The sequence below is a fragment of the Saccopteryx leptura genome, chromosome 7 (assembly GCF_036850995.1).
Source record: "Saccopteryx leptura isolate mSacLep1 chromosome 7, mSacLep1_pri_phased_curated, whole genome shotgun sequence".
In the NCBI taxonomy this organism is placed as follows: domain Eukaryota; kingdom Metazoa; phylum Chordata; class Mammalia; order Chiroptera; family Emballonuridae; genus Saccopteryx; species Saccopteryx leptura.
Window position 1 is genome coordinate 6,671,371 of NC_089509.1, and position 18,926 is coordinate 6,690,296.

Here is an 18,926-nt window from a genome sequence, read left to right on the forward strand (position 1 = left end):
TGCTGCCTCTTTCTTCTGGTTGCTTATTGGGCTCAATCCCTGAAAACACCTCTGGTAGAGTGTAGGGGTTGGGTTTAAGGTAATTCAGGGATTAGGAAAGGTGCTGGGAGTGTCTTAAAGGGTAGTTATCAGAATATTCACAGGTTTATCATTGGGTGATGGGGGGACCTTACTTGGGATTTATGCCCACTCTGATTGTCCCTCTCTCCCCTCAGTAAGCCATATTTTTGTTGTTTGTTTTTTAAGTGGCGCTGGTCAAGAAGGGAGCAGGCATTTTGCCAAAACCCTTAAACCTCATGTATATTCTCTAAGGTAAGTAAGGTGTTACTGTTGCAATTTGATTGATCAGCTGGCTAGCAAGGGTGGTAGCTGGCATTCCTCCCCAGATCTTTATTTACAACGCCCTTGTACCTTTTTCTAGGTCATTATCAGACCTACAGAGAAGTTTAGAGCTGAGCCTGACTTTAGAGGTTATTTGGTATTGGCTGAGAAGTATTGTGACTTGCTCAACTTTTAAGCAAGCTAACGAAATGAAAAAGACTATACAGATGGGATTTAGTGATACTATGCTTTTGTTGTACTGAAAATGGCCTTGACTTAAGCTTGGGTTTTCAGTTTGGTCACTATCTGAACTTCTTGACCTGGGTAGCTCTCTTTACCTCTTTGGTCTTTATTTTCCTCATTGTCAAAATAAGGATAATATAGTTGGCATTGCATCTCAGGTATTGTGAGATAACTTGGATTTACCCAGAAGTGCCTTAAAAACAATAATATATAGCCCTGGCCAGGTAGCTCAGTTGGTTAGAGTGTCATCTTGAAACGCCATGGTTTCAGGTTTGATCCCTTGTTAGGGCACATCTAAGAGTCAACCATTGAGTGCATAAAGGGGTGGAACAAATTGATGTTTCTCTCTCTCAAATCAGTAAAATTAAAAAACTACAATATGAGTGTAAAATACTATTTTTACTCTTGTTGATGTAAGAAACATTCAAACCTATAGAGATTTTTTATGAGTTTATTTCAGCCAAAACTTGTGACATATGCCATGGAGCAAGATCTCAAATGCTCTGGAGAAGAACATTTTTGCAACTTCTTTTATGCATAAGGAAGGCTACATGGAGGTGGGAGAAAGCAGCCTGGAGATTGGATCCCAGAAACTACACCAGTGAACAAGATACTGTGCTCCCTTGAGGATGGTTACACTTATTTCAAAGGTGTGTTAACCTAGGTGCACAGAAACAATGGTCAGGGCTTCCTTGACAAAAGATAAGCCTTCACAAAAGAAGTTACATGCCTGGATGTGACTACCCACTATAAGCTGCCCAGTTGGGAATTTATGATCAGATCACTCTGTGAGGTTACTTTCCACAGAACCCTTGTTCTTGTATACTCTAGCCCCCTGGTCGGCAAACCGCGGCTCGCGAACCAGATGCGGCTCTTTGGCCCCTTGAGTGTGGCTCTTCCACAAAATACCACGTGCAGGTGCTACCTCGATAAGGAATGTACCTACCTGTATAGTTTAAGTTTAAAAAATTTGGCTCTCAAATAAATTTTCAATCATTGTACTGTTGCTATTTGGCTCTGTTGACTGATGAGTTTGCTGACCACTGGGCTAGCCAGTCCACTCTCCCAGAGCTTAGACATGACTGGTTCTTCCTATCTAGCTTGCTTCTTTCTTACGGACATTTTTTTTGGAGGGGGAAGGATTTCGTGTTTCTTTTTTTGATCTTTGAGCAGGCTCCAGAAACAGAACTACAATAGACTCCATTTTGGTGCTTTTACTAGTGGTTTGGAAAGTACGAGTCTGTCGTAGACTTACAGTGGTCCAGGACCACTCTCACCTAGTTTTTACACTTAAAGAAGAAAAACCTGTGAGCTATCTATAGAAAAGTACATGGAAGTCAAAGGCAGTTTAATGATTGCTATAAATCTAAATAGCTATTTCATTGCTTAGAACATTTCCAGCTGTCCCCAAAGTAACCAGTGCCCTGACTTTTTTAGCAATCACTTTCTTGCTTTTTCTTTAAATGTGATCACCTAAATATGTACCTTACTGCTTAGGTTGTGCTTTGTGTTCGGCTGCCTTTGAACTGCATACAGATGTGTATAATACTCTGTGTCCGGCCTTTTCACTTGTCATTGTGAGATTTATCTGTACTGTTGAGTGTAGCTTTGATTCATTTATTGTCTCTTTTTTAGTGAGAGGAGGGAAGGCAGAGAGACAGACTGCTGCATGCGCCCTGACTGGGATACACCCAGCAAGCCCCAAGGGGGAGATGCTCTGCCCATTTGGGGCTGTTGCTCCATTGCTCAGCAACTGAGCCATTTTTTTTTTTTTAGTGCCTGAGGTGGAGGTCATCCTCAGCGCCTGGGGCCCACTTGCTCCAACCCATAGAGCCATAGCTGCAGGAGGGGGGAGAGAGACAGAGAGAAAGAGAGAGAGAGAGAGAAGGGAAGGAGGAGGGGGTGGAGAAGCACATGGGCACTTCTCCTGTGTGCTCTGCCGGTAATCAAACCCAGGACTTCCACACGCCAGGCCGATGTTCTACCACTGAGCCAACCTGCTAGGGCTACTTTCATTTTCTATTTTATTATTTTGTTTATTTGTTTTAGTTTTGCTAAAGTTGCTTATTAATTTTATAATACATCTATAGGTCTTCCAGATTTTTTTACTTACAGTTATGTTTTCCGCTAATAATGACACATTTTTTCTTCTTTGAGAGTTTTAACATTTAATTACTTTTTTTAGCCTAGTACCTCAGTGTAAAGCCAGGAGGCAGGGCCAGGGCCACCATCAGAGCAGCCCAGCTCATGCAGGTTCGCATTGGATTCGGACAGTCGGTAAAGAAACCATGGAGCCAAAAACTGGTGGGCCATAGCCTTTAATCCTAGCTTGCACCCGGCGGGCAAGTAAAAACATACACACTAGGCTCCAAAAGCCACTCACATTCAGTGCTCACAAAGCTACTGATTTATCCGAGTTTCCTAGAATCAAAGGTTTCTAGCTCACCAGCCTTATTCTCCTCAGTTCCCCATCTCCTTCCTTATCCCAGATACAAACTCTACACAAACTGGCATCTCACTCAACACTCCGCCATCTTGGCTGCTTCTCCTGGCCTACTCCACGTGGCCTCCTTCTGCTCTCCTCTCCTCTCTCTTCTAATGATAATCTCAGGAACCAAGAGCCCAAGCTCCCACTTCGTCCCCATTTTATAGTGTAGCAATCCAAACTCTTAATCCAATATACAAAACAGGGAAGTCTCTAATACAAAGTCACTTCTCTGAGGCATGATTGGATTGTACCGCCCTACATCAAAAAGGGTGGGAAAGGCTTAATCCCAAAACCAAGCCTCAGGCTGCAAGGATTCTCAACACACATTAATATCACCTGGGCTACGGCCTCACGTGGGCAGCGTAATCTTTAACAAAGTGAGCATAATACATTTTATCTGCCCAACACTCAGATTCAATGTTGTAAAGAAATGGTAGGGTGGACATTTTTATGTTGTTCCCCATATCCAGTGAAAACTTTCAGCATTTCATCATTGAGTATGACTCTTGATTTAATACTTGAGTTGTTTCCACCTTTAGGCTGTTGTGTGAATAATGCTGCCCCAGGACATGGGTGTGCAGGTATCCCTGGGATTCTGGGTTTTCACTTCTTTTGGGTAGATACCCAGAGGAGGAGTTGCTGGATCCTATGGTAATTCTGTATGTAATTTTTTGAGGAACCGCCATTCCATTTACCACTAGTCTACATTCCTACCAGCAGTTCACAGGAATTCCACATCCTCAACAGCACCTGGTATTTTCTTTCTTTTCTTTTGGTAGTGGTGATCCAAATGGGTATGAGCTGTTGCTTTTTACACACTGTGACTGACCTTTCCTTTTCGAACTTCGTCCATACTTAGGCTGGTCTTCTCTCTCCTTGTCCTTTGTCTTTTACCTACTGTAAAGCCAGTAGCCACGGCCACCATCACAGCCGATGGCCCATGCAGGTTCGCATTGGATTCGGACAGTCGTTAAAGAAACAATGGAGCCAAAAACTGATGGGCCATCATCTTTAATCCTAGCTTGCACCTGGCGGGCAAGTAAAAACACACACTGGGCTCCAAAACCCACTCATTCAGCACTCACAAAGCTACTGACTTATCCGAGTTTCCTAGAATCAAAGGTTTCTAGCTCACCAGCCTTATTCACCTCTGTTCCCTATCTCCTTCCTTCTCCCTGCACAAACTCGGCACAAACTGGCTTCTCACTCAACACTCTGCCATCTTGGCTGCTTCTCCTGGCCTCCTCCATGTGGCCTTTCTCTGCTCTCCTCTCTACTGTCTCCTCTAATGTTAATCTCAGGAACTAAGCGAGCAAGCTCCTGTTCTGCCCCCATTTTAAAGTGTAGAAATCAAAACCTTTAATCCAATATACAAAACAGGGAAGTCTCTAATACAAAGTCACTTATCTGAGGCATGATGGGATTGCACCACCTCACATCAAAAAGGGTGGGAAAGGCCTGACCTGTGGTGGCGCAGTGGATAAAGCGTCGACCTGGAACGCTGAGGTCACCGGTTCAAAACCCTGGGCTTGCCCGGTCAAGGCACATATGGGAGTTGATGCTTCCTGCTCCTCCCCCCCTTCTCTCTCTCTCTCTCTCTGTCTCTCTTCTCTAAAATGAATAAATAAAAATAACTTAAAAAAAAAAAAAAAAGGGTGGGAAAGGCTTAGTCCTAAAACCAAGCCCCAGGCTACAAGGATCCTGCCTGCCCACAGCCCGCCCCCAACACACATTAATATCACCTGGGCGACCGGCTTCCATGTGGGCAGCGCCATCTTTAACAAAGTGAGCATAATATATTTTATCTGCCCAACACCTACTGATTTGGATGTTTCATGCTTTTGACTGTTTCATTCTGGATTTTTTTCTACAGACTTAGTTTCCTTTTTAATTCCCTCTCCATCTAGAGCCAGTGTGGTTTTAAGCCTCTTTATTCAGAACTTAATTTTGGATATGATATCATTTGGTTCATTTAAAAATATATGTCACTTTTCAAAAGTTGTCATTTCTTTCCCTCAAATTTAGTCATGCGTTTCGTCGTCTTATACATACTAAGAATTGTTATTTTTAATTGTTTTCATATGCATAGTTCATGTGGGACTTTGTTTTTGCTTCTTTTTATTTATAGATGTCCTGCGTGCCTAGTTATCTTTGTGCTTTGGACATTGTATTTGAAATGTGTTTATAAAAGTAAATTGATGACTAGACTAGTGCTCTCCATTCAGAAATGATGTGTGCTTTTATCTGCCAGGGCTTTAGGGCATCACTAATCAAAGATGACTTCCATCTGATGTCAAGGATTGAGATGTTTGTGGGCCACCAGCTTCTTGGAAACTGGTCAATGGTCCATTGGAAGGCTGTTTTATTTCTAATTCACTCTTCCTAAGATATAGCCATTTGGATTTCCAGCCCCAGTTGAGGGTTTATCTGGGCCACCAGTCTTAGAGGGCTTTGGAATCCAACCTTTGTTCTCCCAGACCCAGCTGATGCTCTAAAGCAGTGTTTCCCAACCTTTTTTGTGCCATGCCCCACCTTAACCTTTCTAAAGTTTTTATGTCCCCCCCTATGTAACATACATAATTTTTAACATTAAAAAATTGATTTGTTCACTTAATAAACATAAATGATAGGTTCTAGGAAGAAATCACTATGAAATTGTTAACAAAACACAGTAAGTAAAATTTCAAAACATATAATGAAAAACAAATTTAAATTCCAAATAATTTTAATACAGATTTTTCTATATTAATTTATTATTTTAATTTAGTGTGATCCTTGCGCTTGGTGCTTGCTGCACAGAGATTTTATATTAGGTTCCGATTTGGTTAGCTTTAGTCTCAAGTCTCCACGTTGGGTTATATCCAGCCGACTTCTTTTTTTTACCAGTAAATCATTTACAGCACTAAATCCACATTCAGCTAAAAATGAAGATGGAAATGGTAGCAATAGTTTTCTTGCACATTTGGTTGAATTTGGGTATTTGATTTCTGTTTCCTCACAAAGCCATGCCATCGCTCCTTTGATATTAAATAAAGCTTTAACTGACTCATCATTTTGCAATTATGCGAGTTCTTCTTGATACTGCATATTTGATATATCAGACAAATCCACTAACATTGGCTGCATCATCCATGTTGGGAAATCAATTTGTTTTAAATCAGAAAATCTTTCTTTTAAATCAGCCGATAGAATATTCAAATGTTAACAATAACAAGTAAAGCGGTATCAGTTACTTCACATTTATGGAGCCAATGAAACTGTTTAAAGTTTTTGTTGTTAATATGTTTCTGACATAACTCAATATTGGTAATGAAACCAAATATCTTTGCTTTTGCATCGACAAGAGTTTTATTTGTTCCTTGAAGTTGCTTATTTAATATATTTAGTTTTTCAAAGATGTCAGCTAAATAACTCACAAATGCTTTACCATCTATTGTTAACAGATACTTCATTTCAGGTTTGTCGCTTAAAAAATCACTAAGAGTATCAAACAGTTCCATAAATCTTTTCAAACAGTTTCCTTTAGATAGCCATCTGACTTCAGTATGAAGTAAAAGTCTCACATGGTCTTCATTTTGTTCTTCACAAAATAGCTTGAAAAGATGCTCACATTTGGCACTAGCTTTAATAGCATTAACACACTTTATTACTGTATGTACAATAATACTTCATTCAGAACAGGCGAGATGTTTTTAGCTACCAAGTTTTCCCTATGAGTAACACAATGCACAAGAATCATTTCTGGATTCGCATCTTTCATCAATTGTAAGCAGCCATTTTTCTTGCCCATCATATTGGGAGCACCATCTGCAGCACAAGATGTTATATTTTTCATTGGTATATCATTGACATCTAAGTAGTTTTTTAGCTTATTATATATATCTTTGGAGGTAGTGGCGCTTTCTAATCTTTTACAGAACAACATTTCTTCAGCAAAATGTCCTTTATCAATATATCTTACGTAAGTTATCAATACTGCCTCACTGTCTCTCAAAGTTGATTCATCCATTTGCAAGGAGAATTTTCTTGTTTTCAGCTTTTCAATAAGTTGTTTTTCAATATCCTCACTCATTTCGTCTATTCTTCTGCTAACAGTATTGTCACTGAGTGGCATAGCTTTTACATCTTTGTCATCTTTTTCAAGAGCCGTTTTTAAGAAATGCTGATATTGATGGTTTTATTCTCTCCTATAGTGTGATTTTCTCCAGTTTTAGCGATGAATAAAGAAATTTGATAACTAGCCTCAAGAACACGATTTTTAGTTGAAGTATGAGCAGTAAATAGAGACTTTAATGTTCTTTTTTCAAAATTTTTCTTTAAAGTTTTAAAGTAACTCAAATCTGAATTAATATGAGCACTATGTTTTGCCTTCAAATGCGCCTCAAGATGACCTCGTTTCATTGATTCGTTGGTCAAGCATTTCTGGCATAAAAGACAAAAAGGAATCTGCTCATCGTGAACAGCGGGTATGAACCCAAATTTTAAATATTCCTCCGAATATTGACGAGTTTTTTTCTTGCTTGCACCACTCATTTTACTATGGGCTATAAGAAATAAAAATAAGATCAATTAAAAAGTAATATTAAAATATGTGTTAAAATATATTCAATGTGACATAGAGTAAACGTATACTAAAAATTCATATTTATTTAAATGTATATAACACATTTACTACACTACCACTGCAAATCAAAAGGTATCTATATTTTTTCCACTTGACAAAATTTTCTGGAAAGTTATGCTTCTAAAATTAAAATTGTTGTGCATGCACTATTATAGCCCCAATAATACTTATAAAATATTAGTGCTTTCTAGCCCCAATGCAAGAAGAAGTACTTAATAAAGAGTTTAATATTGATAAAAATAAAATCAAATACTTACCAATTATATCTATACAATATATATATGTATATTTATTAAATCAATGAGCTTTTACAACAGTTTTGACTGACACTTATTTCAAATTAACACCAACTGAATGATGTGAAACACTACAGAAGTTGCGATGGGCCAATTAGGTGAGAATAACTGCGTTGTTTAGCGAGTTTTTAAAACGTCCGGGGTTCCCCGCGGCAGACGGCACGCTCCATGGTGAACCCAGGACGAAGTTTACTTGACGACGCCAATCACCCAGTTGATATTTTGGTCTCGTCAAACGAAATTATACTTAATAATTATTTACTGCAATTATTTAAGAATTGCATTTTTTGTTAAATTTGGCACCGATATCTAGCATTGCATTTAAATGGCCTGGGGCGAAAGAGTTAAAGTCGTGTCGAGTCCATTTTCAAATTGCCCTCCTTAACTATCGAATTGCCCCCCTGTGGGGCGTGGGCCCCACGTTGAGAAACACCGCTCTAAAGTAATTCTCAGCCCTTCTCAGTGTATAAGTGGCCCTAAGGCAAAGTGGACCATTTCTTGTAGGCTCATCTCTGTAGTTTAGTTTTTCTGTGTTTTATAACCTGATAGTTCTTCTGTGCCTTCTTAGTTCTCTGATGTTTCCAAGCAGATTACCTTTTATTTTTAGTTGTTTTCAGCTTAAGAGTTAGTCCAAGGTATTTAGCCATTATTACCTCCTTTTAAAAATGTCTTTTTTAAAGTTGTAGGATAAAAGAACTGCATTGGACCTTGAGAACTCATCTGTTCCAGATTAATTAATTACAATTTGACAACATAGGAGTTTATTGATCACCATGTATTGTATTTGCTGTATATTACGGGATTTTTGAGGGACTGTGAGGCATAGCACCCCTTGCATTCGAGGAGCTGATCTGGGAAACAAGGGTAGACTCAGAAGAATGAGTGGACTGTCGGGGGACTTGCGCAGGGCATCGCAGAGGTAGGTAATGGCCAGTGGGAGGCAGTAGGTGCTGGGTGTGACCCTGACCCCTCCCTGCGTCCATCCCTCCTCAAGGCCATCTTCCTCATGGTGGTCACAGTGCCCTGTCTGAAAGCTTCAGTTCCCCTGTCACTCCCTCCATTCTATGACGGCTCCTCAGTGGTGCCCCCACTGTCTTCCAGACATGTGTGGGGACCTTTGGGAGCTGCCTCCCACACGACTTCCCGCTGTCCTCCGCTCCAGCTCTGTCCTCCTGGTGGTTGTCTCACTGCTCACTTTGCCTGTGCTCTTGCCTGTGCTTGGCGCTCTTCTCTTCCTTTGGTGTGAAGCTAGTTTGAAAATTCTGCCTCATGCAGTTTAATCCTTCTGGGGTGCCTTCTCTGCTAGCCAGCCCCTTGACTTCAGGAATCATAGGCCACCACAGGACCCCTGATTAGTACCAGCTGCCCATGGTGGTGGTAGTCACAGTGATCTGGCGATAGTAGTCAGCATGTATGTAGTCTAGCCTGTACTGTGCACCATGCACTATTTCAAGCACTTCACACGCACACAACAATGGCATAGCGAGGTAGCAGTACGGTTCTCTGTATTTTGTAAGTGAGGAAACTAAGGCACAGAGAGGCTTCACGGGTAATAATTAGAGTGGTCTTCTGGGCAATGACTTGATTCATTTACTCCCTTCTTTGTTAGGGAATTGGAAACATAGGAGAAGGGTCTGAACTGTGAAGATAAGCATTGATGAGTGACAGTTCCCTTTCTTACTTACTGCAAATGTGACAAAGGGTAAACTAGACTTGTGATTTTCAAACTTTTTACACTCGGGGACTGGTAAAAAAAATAGAATTATTTCAGGGATCACTAAGGCAGAGATCACCCTGAGCATAAGCGAATATGACTAAGATCACTGGGTCTGTAGTTTTCATCTTCATACAGCTTCAGGGTGGTTACTCTTGTACACTGGCATGGTAAAAAACACTGAACTAGACAACTATGTATGGATCTTGTGCTTCCTTCCAAAGTCCAGTTGTGTATTCTGCTGTGAAGGTGCTTGGGACTGTGTACTGTCCTCTGCCAACCCGGTCTTCTTGAAGAGTCTCTGGATTCCCCAGTCTATGTGGGCAAGACTTTGAAATTTTGCTGTGTAGGATTTAGCTATGCTTGTTCAGGTCAGACTTACCAAGTAAAACTCCATCTGTCCTAGAAGTGCTTAACATCTGTGTTCCCCCAGATTCCACAGGCAGGTTAACTGATATGGACTGTCATATTTGAAAACACAATAGTCCTCTTATACCTTAGTCTAGAGCAGTGGTAGTCAACCTGGTCCCTACCGCCCACTAGTGGACGTTCTAGCTTTCATGGTGGGCGGTAGCGGAGCAACCAAAGTATAAATAAAAAGATAGATTTTATTTTATTATTTTGTATTTTTCTGAAGCTGGAAACGGGGATAGACAGTCAGACAGACACCCGCATGCGCCCGTCCGGGACCCACTCAGCATGCCCACCAGGGGCGAAGCTCTGCCCACCAGGGGGTGATGCTCTGCCCCTCCGGGGCGTCGCTCTGCTGCGACCAGGGCCACTCTAGCGCCTGGGGCAGAGGCCAAGGAGCCATCCCTAGCGCCCGGGCCATTTTTGCTCCAATGGAGCCTTGGCTGCGGGACGGGAAGAGAGAGACAGAGAGGAAGGGGGGGGGGGTGGAGAAGCAAATGGGCGCTTCTCCTATGTGCCCTGGCCGGGAATCGAACCCGGGTCCCCCGCACGCCAGGCCAATGCTCTACCGCTGAGCCAACCGGCCAGGGCAAAAGATAGATTTTAAATATAGTAAGTTGTTTTATAAAGATTTATTTTGCCAAACTTAGCGAAAATCCGACATAAAGTACTTGGTAAGTAATTATTATTATATGCTTTAACTTGCTGTAACTCTGCTTTATAAATTTTATAAAGTAAAGTTACTTTCCTACTTTATAAATCACCATTACTGTGGAACCGGTGAGCGGTTAGAAAATTTTACTTCTAACAGATACAAAAGTGGGCGGTAGGTATAAAAAGGTTGACTACCCCTGGTCTAGAGTGAGTTATGAAGGGATGTGGTGAGAGCTGAAGTCAGTATTATTGTTTCTGTAACGATAATACCTTCACCCCCAACCAGTAATGCTGGTTGGATCCAGTGCTTAGGATTTCATCAGGGAAAAGCCAATTCCAATTAATTGATAGACTGTTCTTTTTTTAAAAAAAAAAACCACTTTAATTTTTAGGACAGTTTTGGATTCATAGAAAAATTACAAAGATAATACAGAGTCTCCATGTATCCCATACCTAGTCTCCCTATTTTTGACATCTAACATTAGCATGGTACAGTTGTTACAGTGAATCAACCAATATTGATACATTATTGTTAACAAAGTCTATAGTTTGTTTAGGTTTCCTTAGTTTTTATCTAATGCCCTTTATTTGTTCCATGGTTACAGCCAGTAAACCACATTACACTTAACTGTGTGTCTCCCTAGGCTCCTCTTGGCTGTGACAATTTCTGACATCCCTTGTTTTTGATAACTTTGATGATTTTAAGGAGTACTGGTCCGGTATTTTGTAGGATGTTCCTCTATTGGAATTTCATGTTTTTCTTATGATTAGAATGGGCTTATGGGTTTTGAGGAGGATAACCGTGATGTAAAGTACCACTGTAATCACATCATGTCCAGCATACATATTGTCAACATGATACATTTATGTTAACCTTGATCATTTGACTAAGGTAATGTTTGTCACTTTAAAGTTGAGGGACTCATCTCTACTTCCATACTATGTATACTCTTTGGATAGAAGTCAAAATGTAATACCTAATTCTCTTTAGCTCTTTAGTAAAGTCATGAGAGAGGTGGGGTGAGGGGGAGGGAGGGAGATGTAGAGAGAGAGACAGTCAGGAAGGGAGAGAGATGAGAGAAGCATCGATTCTTAGTTGCATCACTTTAGTTGTTCATTGATTACTTCTCATATGTACCTTATTGGGGGGCTCCAGCCAAGCCATTGACCCCTTGCTCAAGCCATCGACCTTGGGCTCAAACCAGTGACCTTGGATCACATCTATGATCCCACTCTCGAACTAGATTGAGCTGGCACTCCAGCCGGCAAACACGGGATTTCCAACCTGGGTTCTCAGTGTCCCAGGTCAACACTATTCACTGCATCACTGGGCTGAGTAGTCACTATTTTAAAGTGGTTTTTTTGTTTTGTTTTTGTTTTTTTATTCCTTTTGTGACAGAGAGAGGGACAGATAGGGCCAGACAGACAGGAAGGGAGATGAGAAGCATCAACTCCTCGCTGTGGCACCATAGTTGTCCATTGACTGCTTTCCCATATGTGTCTTGACTGGGGGTGGGGGGCCACAGCAAACCGAGTGACCCCCTGCTCAAGCCAACTGACCTTGGGCTTAAGCTGGTGAGCCTTGCTCAAACCCAGGGGTCCCCAAACTTTTTACCCAGGGAGCCAGTTCACTGTCCCTCAGACTGTTGGAGGGCCGGACTATAAAAAAAACTATGAACAAATCCCTATGCACACTGCACATATCTTATTTTAAAGTAAAAAAACAAAACGGGAACAAATACAATATTTAAAATAAACAAGTAAATTTAAATCAAGAAACTGACCAGTATTTCAATGGAAACTATGGGCCTGCTTTTGGCTAATGATATGGTGAATGTGCTCCTTTCATTGGCCACCAATGAAAGAGGTGCCCCTTCCGGAAGTGCAGCAGCCGGATAAATGGCCTCAGGGGGCCGCATGTGGCTCCCGGGCCGTAGTTTGGGGACCCCTGCTCAAACCAGATGAGCCCATGCTCAAGCCGGCGACCTCAGGGTCTCAAACCTGGGTCCTCCGCGTCCCAGTCCAACTTTCCATCCACTGTGCCACCTCCTGGCCAGGCTATTTTAAAGTGTTTTATACTATTACAGATTTTTTTAAAACTTTATAAAATGTTTTCTTTATAAAAACATTTAAAATTATTAGTTTCTTTAATATCCTCAAGTTGCCAGTTCCTTGCATGAATGTATTGTGCTGATAATTGGGCAAAATTTGATTCCTTCAATTTTGAAGCTGTAGATTCAAAGTTGAAGGGAAAAGCCTGCAGTTTTTGCTTTTTCACATGAGCTACAAAATACAGGGGCAGAGAGATACAAGGAATCATAATTACTGTTGCTTGATGGGTCTTTAGTCTGATGATCATTGCCTGAGTCCTGTTGTATTGGTTATTCGGTATGAAACCAGGACTGTGCTTCAGCTCTATTTTAGAGTGTTTAATAAAGTTGCACAAAACGCAAAATTGCTTTCTGAGGAAGTATTTTTATTGCCATCTTTTTTATGATGGGTCTTAACACAAATGGTTCAGTAGTCTGATAAATCCTGTTGCAGTACAAAGGCCTGTTTGTGAAGCGAGTTATTTGTACATTAAGAAACCTTGACTGAAAGCACAGATTATAGGCTGTTGAGCACCATCTGTAGGTGAAATGCCATGGTACAGCTAAATCAATGTTTCAATACACAATACTTCTTTGTACCTGTTTTTAAACTATAGAAGCGTGGAAAAGGGTTTTTATTTTTTTCCAAAAATTGCACCAAAATAAAGCAAGGCTTTAGTTGATGCGAGTGTGTTGTTTAGGCGTTAGCAGTACTGCCCTCGCTATGCGCTCATTGGACAGTAGCGCAACCCCAAGAAAAGGATGGTTGACGTGGTTTGTGCGTGCGCTGCTAGCAGGATTGGCTAATACCTAGTTTGGTTGTGGTGTGTAAATTGCACGCCCTGGCCTAGCCGTCTGTTAGCAGATGTACTTAAGGAGACTACAGCTTCCAAAGCAAACTACCAACTCTTTGTTTTCAGAGGCTTCTGAGGGTAGCGCAGAGGCCCCTCGATTTTACCCAGAAGGCCACACGCTAGCACTGAGGAAATTTGCATATTCACTCCTCGCTGGGGTGGGGCCAGCAGGGGCGGGGCTGAGTCTTTTTCCGGCGTAATGTGGCTGGCTTCTGGGATGCGGTGAGGCTGGCCATTTATTTCGTTTTTGGTCACCTACGGTTTCCTATTGAAACTGTAAACGGCTGGTTTTTTTTGTGCAAAAGCAGTGCCCCTCTTGATAACGAATTTAATCCTGCCCGTTGGCATGCGTTCCTTGGGCTCTGGGTCAGCGTCTCAGCCAGAAACGTGGGGGCGTCCAGGGAGCTGCTGGGCGAGCGTCCTAAGTCCGAGGCCGGCTACTAACGGGGCCGTGTTCCCATTATTGCAGGTAGTTCTTCTGGGTATGGACATCCTGTCCGCGCTGGTCACCCGACTGCAGGATCGTTTCAAGGCGCAGATCGGCACAGGTGAGCTGTGGGGCAGGTGCGGGCGGGTCCTCAGACTGACTCATCAGCCTTCCCCTATTTCCACAGATCCTCCAGTTAGCTGTGCCCAGCCCTCCAGCAAGTACCCTTGCTTCCCCCCTTAACTCTCCTCTCAGCCTTCCCCCTGTACCACTGCCCCCCATTGCCTTATCCTCCCCGCCCCTCCCCTCTCCTCAACCGCACCCCCCCCCCCCCCCGCCCAGCTCACTGGCCTTGCTGCCCTTTCTATGTGCTTCTTCCAACCCCTGTGTTGTAATACGAAGTATTACTGCCAGTTCTTTTATTCCTTGTACAAATTAGCTGTCCATTTTAGTGTTGGCCAGGTCATGTTTGTCCCTGACCCTTTATTTATTTATTTATTTATTTATTTATTTATTTATTTATTTCAGAGACAGAGAGTGAGTCAGAGAGAGGGATAGACAGGGACAGACAGGAACGGAGAGAGATGAGAAGCATCAGTCATTAGTTTTTCATTGCGCGTTGCAACACCTTAGTTGTCCATTGATTGCTTTCTCATATGTGCCTTGACCGCGGACTTTCAGCAGACTGAGTAACCCCTTGCTGGAGCCAGCGACCAGGTCCTCAGCATCCCAGTCCGACGCTCTATCCACTACGCCACCGCCTGACCGTTCCTTTTGAGGCATTGTAAATCCCATGCAGTTGTATTTTTTCCAGTTGACTATTATTGATATTACTGATTGTTAATGTCATCACAAGTGTATATAGTCAGTGATCACTCTTATTTTGAAGGGAAAACAATATGTCAGTAAAATGAAATAAAAATAACCACAGGTATCATAGGTTTAGAGGTGATTTAGTCATCTCTGAATTCCTGACCTGTGGGACATTATGATCGATCGCAGAAGCACTAAGCAGCTCTGTTTGTACAAGCATTTCCTTAAAGATATCTCCATTTCTATTGGTATTTGTCAAAATGTATATTTGTTATTTTCTGTTAACTGAGTAGTGTGCTCCTTTCGGTAAAGTCAAGGACTCTTTTCTCATTCTGGCACTAACTGCCCATCTACAAATAAAAATCCTCCTTACTTTTAGAATTTCAACATTTTAATACTGTTCCATTTTCCTCCTAAGTTAGCTGAATTGTTCAGGAATACCTATTGTAAAAGAAGGTTCCTAGACTCTTAGAAGAAGCTGACCTCTGCGATGGATGCAGGTGCCTTTGGAACACCAGCCAGAGGCTCACACTCAGATGTGTGGCAGGGGAGAGGGAGAGCTGGACTCTGAAATGCATGGACGTGTGCATATAAAATTGAAACACATAGTGTAGACAAAGGTAGAGTGAGCCACAGTGCCTGCTCCTTTTTCCCCAAATCAAATGTGTGCTGGAGCCCTTCTCTTAACTAAATTCCTTTTGTGTTGACTCTTTCCTGCCAAGGTCTTCCATTGACATCCTCTTTAATATTTCACCAGCATAAAAGTATGTTAGGAGCTGGCTGGAGGTAGGTGCAGTAAAGAAGGCAGATAGGGTCCTAGCCGGCTGCTCAGTTATTAGAGCATCATCCCTAAACCCCAAGGTTGCGGGTTCGATTTCCCCTCAGGGCACACATAAGAATTAACCACTGAATCCATAAATAAGTGGAACAACAAATTGATGTTTCACTTTCTCTCTGTTCCTCCCCCCCCCTCACTCCGCCCTTCTTCTCTATCTCTAAAATCAATTTAAAAAAAGAAAAGGAAGACAGAGAGTGTTCCCGTGCAGAAATGATTTTGCTGGTTCTTAACATAGTTCCCATGGATTTTTTTTTTTTTTTTTTGTATTTTTCTGAAGTTGGAAACAGGTAGGCAGTCAGACTCCTGCATGCGCCTGACCGGGATCCACCCGGCATGCCCACCAGGGGGCGATGCTCTGCCCATCTGGGGCATTGCTCTGTTGCAACCAGAGCCATTCTAGCGCCTGAGGCAGAGGCCATGGAGCCATCCTCAGCGCCCGGGCCAATTTTGCTCCATTGGAGCCTTGGCTGCAGGAGGGGAAGAGAGAGACAGAGAGGAAGGAGAAGGGGAGGGGTGGAGAAGCAGATGGGCGCTTCTCCTGTGTGCCCTGGCCAGAAATCGAACCCGGGACTTCTGCACGCCAGGCCAACGCTCTACCACTGAGCAAACCGGCCAGGGCCAGTTCCCATGGATTTTATCAGGGAAGGTAGTACTGTAGGAACTGGTGGTTTTCAATGATAGACTGGATTTAGGCCAGGATCTTGTCTTCCCAGCTAATTGAAATATCAACAGTTGGTGAGCACACTCCCTCCACTACAGGTGTTCATTTGATCCATTTGCATTTTGATTTCCAGTGCTGCCAAGTTTGATAGACAGACTGGGAGATGCAAAAGACTCCGTGCGGGAGCAAGACCAGACTCTGCTGCTAAAGATCATGGATGAAGCTGCTAATCCCCAGGTAGGCAGGGTGGGGCTCTGCAGCCACATGCATGCGCAAGCTCCCTGGCATCAGTGGGCACTCCATACGGAAGGACTGCATTGCTTTTTAGCTGATGTATTTCAGATGCAATTTTCATATCTTTTATCCCCCCTTCTGATATTTAAATTAGCAATAAATTGCAAAGGGCATAGTGGATTTAACGTAAGTTTTGAGTGCTGGGTTTAATCCATAGACGAGCTCATTTACGGAACTGATTCTGTGTCTATGAAAAGAGCAGATGTGGTGTCTGCGGTGTTGGTACACTGGCCTGGAGCTTCCGTCTGTCTGGGGCTGCTAGGACAGACGTTCACAGCCCTACCTTCCAGGGTCCAACTGCCAGTTGTTGGGGGCTGGGGGAGCATGTTATCAGAAAAATTCTTCCAAGGGAAGGTCAACACTAGACTGTCCTTAAAAGAGGTCCAGATGTTTGACTGGTAGGGTGTGGATAACTATTCCGGGCTGGGAGAGCGATGTAAGGATGTTGAAGTCATCCAACCTTTTCTGGCCTCCCTTTTCTCACTCGTATAATGGGTACAGCTTCTACCTCCTTTTAGACTTGTTGGGAGAATTCAATACAATTATATGAAGGAATGTGTTTTGAAAAAATATAACTTGATATACTTGACATAAGTGACCTTTTTTCAATATGCTCTTGAGATGACTAAATGGGTTAGTATTGGCTGGGGCTAATTTGGCAGCTGTTGAGAGGTCCCTTTTTTCTTGGCATTGTATTAAACGAAAGGCTGCAGAAGTCTCCTCCTCCTCTCGTCCCCCTGTTCTTTGCCCTCTGCAGTACGTGTGGGACCGGATGCTGGGAGGCTTCAAGCACAAGAATTTCCGGACCCGGGAAGGCACTTGTGTCTGCCTGGTTGCCACACTCAATGCGTAAGTCTGGGCAGGGCTTGAGGGTTTCCTTGGCTGTGCTTTTTTCTTTTTAACTTTTTATTTTGAAATAACTGCAGATTTCAGGAAGTTGCAGAGAAATGTACTGGCAGGGGCCGTGGAACTCCCACCCCTGCCGTCCCCAAGTGTTATCATGTAGCCTGTGCAATGACAACAATGGGAAACTGACACTGACACAATCCACAGTGTACTCACAGCCTTCCAGTCACACACACGTGCGCAGGGTGCACAGTTCTGCAACAAGTGTAGCTCCATGTCACTACCCGCTATCCAGGTACAGCTGTACGTCACTTCAGGACCCTCACACCGCCCCTAACCTCTGGAGCCACTCATGTGTTCTTCATCTCTATCTTTATTTCAAGAATGTTACGTGGATGGAATCCCACCCAGTGGAACCCTTTGAGGTCGGCTTATTCTCACTCCACATCCTGCCCTTGACGCTGCATACGTGTGTTGCTTAAGCGGTTTGTTCCTCATTGCTGAGTAGAGTACCATGGCACAGACCTGTCACAATTTGTTTAAGCATTCCCCTATTGGAAGACATTTGTATCATTTCTAGTTTGTGGCTATTACAGAAAAAGCTGCTGTGAGCACCTGTACAAGTTTCTGTTTCAGCCCTGGCCAGATAGCTGGGTTGGTTAGCCCAGTGGGCGGCAAACTCATCAGTCAGCAGAGCCAAATAGCAACAGTACAACCATTGAAATTTCTTTTGAGAGCCAAACTTTTTAAACTTAAACTGTATAGGTAGATACATTCCTTATTGAGGGAGCACCCACACGTTGTATTTTGTGGAAGAGCCGCACTCAAGGGGCCAAAGAGCCACATGTGGGTCGCGAGCCGCAGTTTACCAATCAGGGGCCTAGAGCATCGTCCTGGAGCACAGACATTGCTGGTTCGATCCCCACTCCGGGCAGATATAGGAGCAGATCGATGTTCCTCTCTCTCTCCCTTCCTATTGCTAAAATCAATCAACAAATAAAAAATTTAAAAATGTTTCAGCATCAGCTTTTATTTCTCTTGGGTCAGTACTCAAGAGGGCAATTGCTGTTCACTTGCTGAGTTCATTTTTAGTTTTAAAGAAGCTGCCACACTGTGTTACTGAGTTGTTGCCATTTTACATCCCCACCAGCAAAATGTGAATGAATGTCGTCTTCATATCCACGCCAGCACTGAGGGCTGTCACTGTAATTTTAGCCATTTTGATACGTGTGAGACATCATTGTGGTTTGAATTGTATTCCCTTAATGACTTCATGTGGGAATAGTTTTCATGTGTGTGCTTATTTGTAGGGGAAGCTTTTTTCAAATTAAAAATTACAGATCATTTTTTCT

General features: G+C 42.7%; 1 protein-coding gene and 1 non-coding gene across 26 annotated transcripts in view; one reads left to right on the plus strand and one right to left on the minus strand.

The window, feature by feature from the left end:
- The window catches only part of CLASP1 (cytoplasmic linker associated protein 1), a 275,934-nt gene that overhangs the window by 64,637 nt on the left and 192,371 nt on the right, over positions 1 to 18,926 (plus strand). For all 25 annotated transcript variants that reach the window (XM_066345675.1, XM_066345677.1, XM_066345681.1 and 22 more), the window contains exons 3-5: positions 14,165 to 14,243; positions 16,568 to 16,671; positions 17,486 to 17,577. In XM_066345675.1, the coding sequence (XP_066201772.1) occupies positions 14,165 to 14,243; positions 16,568 to 16,671; positions 17,486 to 17,577 (275 nt within the window). The remainder of the gene's footprint in view (positions 1 to 14,164; positions 14,244 to 16,567; positions 16,672 to 17,485; positions 17,578 to 18,926) is intronic.
- LOC136379285 (U4atac minor spliceosomal RNA) lies at positions 13,483 to 13,608 on the minus strand. The gene has a single exon (XR_010746760.1). It is a non-coding gene; the product is annotated as a U4atac minor spliceosomal RNA (small nuclear RNA).